Source organism: Apium graveolens, chromosome 2, assembly GCF_009905375.1.
Source record: "Apium graveolens cultivar Ventura chromosome 2, ASM990537v1, whole genome shotgun sequence".
In the NCBI taxonomy this organism is placed as follows: Eukaryota; Viridiplantae; Streptophyta; class Magnoliopsida; order Apiales; family Apiaceae; genus Apium; species Apium graveolens.
Window position 1 is genome coordinate 112,781,781 of NC_133648.1, and position 5,258 is coordinate 112,787,038.

At 33.8% G+C, this 5,258-nt stretch overlaps 1 protein-coding gene across 1 annotated transcript; it reads right to left on the reverse strand.

The window, feature by feature from the left end:
* Positions 1–1,172: 1,172 nt before the first annotated feature.
* LOC141707755 (protein trichome birefringence-like) lies at positions 1,173–4,323 on the reverse strand. The gene is made up of 5 exons (XM_074511099.1): positions 3,206–4,323; positions 2,690–2,882; positions 2,361–2,551; positions 2,076–2,234; positions 1,173–1,902 (listed from the first exon to the last, which is right to left on the reverse strand). The coding sequence occupies exons 1-5, from the start codon at positions 4,021–4,023 to the stop codon at positions 1,554–1,556; spliced, it is 1,710 nt and encodes a 569-aa protein (XP_074367200.1). The 5' UTR covers positions 4,024–4,323; the 3' UTR covers positions 1,173–1,553.
* Between the last annotated feature and the right edge of the window lie 935 nt (positions 4,324–5,258).

The window sequence follows — 5,258 nt, forward strand, 5'->3', positions numbered from 1 at the left end:
CTACACATTTGACATGTGTTATGTACTAATTATTGATTTTACAATATTAATTATATTTTAATTCACATTTTAAAATTAATTATAATATGTTATTTTTATATTTTAAGTGAGAAAATAAATATATTAGATTACTTGTTATTTCTTACCAATACTTTATATTATAAATTGACATGATATTGTGTGAAATTGTGAAATTAATGATTTAAAATTATAAAAACGTAAAAAAATATTTTTTTAATTATTTTCCACCTAGACCGTCTAGGACCGATTTTTGACGGTCTAGCCCGCCTAATCCCGATTTTGACTCGATTTTTGAAAAAACGCCTAAATCACCGCCTAGATCCGAGTCGGGGCATTTTAGCACCGTCTAGAATTTAGGCACCGCCTATACCGATTTTTAGAACACTGACCAGTAGTAAGCAAAGGAGCAACAACATACCGTCGGCAAGACAAAACATAAATAAATTAGCAGCAATAAAAGTCCATTATTATGCAGCTCCCGTGACACCGAACTGCTGCCATGTTACCATCACCGACTCATTTCCAAACTTATACTCCTAGATTTAGGTATACTAATATGCAGTACATGGCTAAAATGTTTTTGGAATATGTAGCCTGAAGGTATACTAATATGCAGCACATGGCTAAAATGCTTTTGGAATATATAGCCCGAATTGATTGTTGTGGAATCAGAATTTCATGTTCAAGGAAATTAGAATATTTCACCATAAATTATAATAAAATTTTATTCAGTTTAAAACCCGTCAAGTGATTAAGGGTTTAAATTTATCTCTTATGATTCTTGGTTTTAAATTCATTTCCCGCTGATCCCGACATTTATTAAAATTATGTATTGAATTGTACATATAAGCCTAATTATTCAAAAAAAAAAAAGAATTTTGATTGTTAGAGGTCAACTGAAATTTTAAAATAATATCAACTCTTGATTCATTCGACGAATATACATGAAATTGTTAATCATATTATAATTAAAATGAGACCAATTCAAATTACATATTAATGCATGCCTAATTATTTTCAGTAAACTATGATTTTTCTCCAAATTTAAAATAAAATATGCTGTAATTCAGACATTGAGTGAATTGTACATTAGTAGCAGTACGGCAACAAAACAGACTTAGCAATACAGCAAGTCAGCAATACAATACTGATTAGAATGAAAGTAACAGTTTATTGAGTATATTAATAGAAGTAAGTGTGTATTAAAAATTTACAGTATTGAAGCCTTTAATGGCTAGAAATAGAAAATTTTCTGCAGAAGGAAGCACCTTTTAACTGTTAATTTAGTTGCCAAATGCCTCTCCCTTGGACTATACATGATACACAGAATGTTGTAGGCTTGTAGCAGCACATCTCTTCTCTTTACTTGATAATTTGGTGTGCATATAAATTAAATATTGTGTAGAAAAACACACCCTTTCTTGGATCTTCTCCTGGATGCTTGTATATGTCTAATTTTCCCAAGAACAAAGGAACAGAAAGTATATTGCACATTACTATGAAGTCCACGAGTTTTCGTGCTTGTTTACTTCTTATGTTCTCATCTGTTGCTTCTCATACTGTTTAACTAACATTTCTGCATACAGAAGCTCATTCCAAGCATCTGGAACGCCAGGGAGGCACCAATGGCTGCAGTCCTGGAATTTTAGTGGCGTTTGCTTCTCCTCTGCTGAATATTTTTGCTTTCTGTATAATGATGGATGAGCATCTTTCCGATAATCTGTCAATCTTGTAATGTTCAAGAATGACACTTTCGTTTTCATATTTCTCAGTACTTTCTCTAAAACTCTCATCTTAGGCGGGTACGCAGCGAGAAATGTCTCGTTCTTGATTGGCTCAGTTTCGTGATCACATTGCCCGCCTGAATTCCACTGCCCTCCCCTGTCAACATTAAGCAATTTCTTGAAAACTGTAAACAACAATTATAATGGAAATTTAAAATGCTAAAAAATCACATGAAAGTATTATTCAATATGTGTAATGTCAATGTTGGAGTTTGTTATATGTATAAAAAAGGCAATAGTAGGAGAGCTATCACCTTAAAAAATGCTTACTTGAAATGGGATGCCGAATATCCCCTAAAGAATACCATGGTCTTCAAAGGATTTACATTGGCATCCACCCATCTTGCCCAAGTTGTTACTGCTTTCCGGAATGCCTCGATAACATTTAGTTCATGATAGATATGTGTGCCTTCTTGATAATAGTCTCTCCTGGAACATTTGTTAACTTGTAAAGTTTTAATTATCTACAATTAATTAATCATATTACACCGAGTACACTGGAATCCATAAAAAGCAACTTAATTAACATCTCTAACTAGAGTAAATTTATATTACCCTTGAGAAGTCTTTGGATGAGTCCACCAGTGTCCAGTATTAAAAATCAAAACATCTGCACTTTTATATCTATCAGCAGACGTCCCAATTTTGTCAAGTCGAAGAGTTTCCTTGTTTGATCCATTTTTCTGCACCTCCCACTCCTGAACTAAAAATGGAGATACAAAGAATTCTACCGTGCAATTGTATTCCTGTCAAGACGAAGAAATATAAACACCAACAAAACCTTACCAAGCAAAAAAAAAATATATGCTAGAATGAATATATTAATCAAATTATCACCAACATAAAGATGATGGTGATCCCCGCGATATTTACTTAACAATTACCTTAAAGATGAATGAGTAGGAAGCTTCTGATCTAAAATGGTGTCGGCCAGATGCTTCATAAACTTTGCTTTGATCCTTGACAGAGTTTCTAAGTATGCAAATTAATGACTCCCACATGTTTCTATTGAGTGAATCTCCAACAAACACTAAACGCTTTCCTCTTAGCAGTTCCAACATATGACTCCCATCCAACCTGTAATCCATGTTTATAAAAGTTAATATCGGTTTAAAATCTCTTAACACATAAAATTAATCTGTCGAAAAACCAAGTGTATGCTGCATACAGAACTACATAATAAATGAAGTGAAAATTGATGGCTCCATCACAAAGTTAAAGACAAAACTGAACAATTTCAAAAATTATATTATCAATAGCATTGAAGTCTCAGCAGAGCAGAATACAAAACTCAAACATGGACAGGATATTATTATCCACCACAAAATTCAGTGCACAAGATAATGTATAGAACTTGAACAGATATTTACTTAAATACATAAATACAAGTATACACAAACCTTGGTAAAGTGCAATCCCTGGGCTTCCACTTCAACTGCTGAAAGCCTTTATCAGGCCTACCATTAACTAAACAATTGAATTGTTCATCAATAAGTGAACAAGAACCAGGTTTATACAATGGATATGATTCATCTTTCACCCACTCTCCATGAAACAGATCACAATTCATCAGTTTTTCCATCAATTCATCATTTTCTTTCTTCACCGACACCGCGGAATCTTTCCCATTGTCTTGTTTCTTAGACAAAGAAGAAGTTGAATTTGTAACTGTACTAGTTTCTGCAATCCTCTTATCTCCACTCCCACTAAAATTTTTCCCAAAAGAAATTTTTGGTGCAGAATTTACAGTCTGATTGGCCTTAAAGACTCCATTTTTACTACCCAAGTCTTGATTTTGAGGCTTTGGAGGTTCAGTTATGGTCTTGTTTGGGCTAAAGTTACCAACTTTATCACTACCCACATCTTGATTTTGAGTGTTGTCTTGTAAATTGGGTACTTGAGGGCTACTATTTTGGGATCCATCAAGATTGGATTGTGTAGAATTTGGGGAAAAGTAAGAAAAAACAGAAGAAAACTGAGATCCATTAGTGAAAACAGAGGTGTTAGTTCTTGAAATACTTGAGATACTGTTAAATATGTTTGAGAACCAAGGAGATGAAGTATCTGGAGAAGGGTTATTAAAGGCTAAGAAAACAGTGAAGAGAATGAAAGCAAACATGAAGCCATAAGCAAAAACAACAACAGTGCTTTTCTTTGGTAAAGTAAAGAGAGATTTAAGGTCTGAGATTATTGGTGGGTGCTTTGTTGCATCTGCCATTAGACCAGTATAGTTATGGCAACTCTGCAGATTATACTTATGTAGTTATGTTTGCATACAAAGAGATGAGAGAGAGAGAGAGAGAGAGAGAGAGAGAAGTGGTTTTTTACTGGGTGAAAAGAGATTATCCTTGCGTAGTTATGTTTGCATACAAAGAGATTAGAATGAGAGGGAGAGAGAGATGGGGTTTTTAACTGTGTGAAAGGAACAGAAGACGTTAGTTAAAGCACAAAGTGCATGTGGAGGAAATAGTTTCAACCTAATACGAACATACCTCTATACATGTATCTATTGTATAATATAATGAAATTTGACATAATGGGTCATTTGTTGTCGATATGCGGAAGAAATAGTTTGATAAGCAAGAAAGTAGAGAGATATGGGGACACCGCCGACTTGAGTACGCGCTATCCACTATGCCGGACCTAATTAAGGGTTAGTTGTGTTTCCTTGTTTATTTATTGCTCCTTTGATCTGACATGTTTAATTCGAGAACTTGCCAGGAAAACGATTTAAGTTCGGCACACTTATTTGCTAGAATTAAATAAATTTATAATTATAATCATACACCTAAGTTAATGTTGAGACTTCATAAATTTTGACACATACTTAAACCTAAGTTAATGGTGAGACTTTAGAATTCCATGCATGACATGACTTTGATGATATATAGGCATGTAAATAAATATCGATTTAATGAAGTTACTTACTTCATATAGTGGTAAAATTCTTAACCCGCACGGTAAAACAGTATTAGACAAAAGTAAACAAAACGAACCAGGATAACGGCTTACATCGGAGTTTACAGATTGGATAACCGTAAGTAAAACAAAATTAAACATACACGGTATAACGGCTTACATTTATGCAATCATATCTCTATCTTAAAGAAATTGAGAAATTGTTTTTTTAATACCACCAACTTTGTGCACAATTGAATAAAAAGTGACAATTATGTATAAGAAATGTAACTGTTACATCCACGTTTCTGCAGAGGCAAGAACATCTTTCGGATTATGTGGTAGGCCTTTCTTGAACCCGAAATGAAAGAGAATGCGAGGGTTGTCCCCCCGATTCACCTCCGGTGTAAGAATCAGTTAATCTGAAAGTACGCGGGTTTGAGAATATGAGAAAGTAGTGAATGAAAGTGCGTAGAGAGTTGTCATGTTCTTACTTCTCAATGATATATATATAGAGAGTTGCCATGTTATTACTTCTCAATGATATATATATAT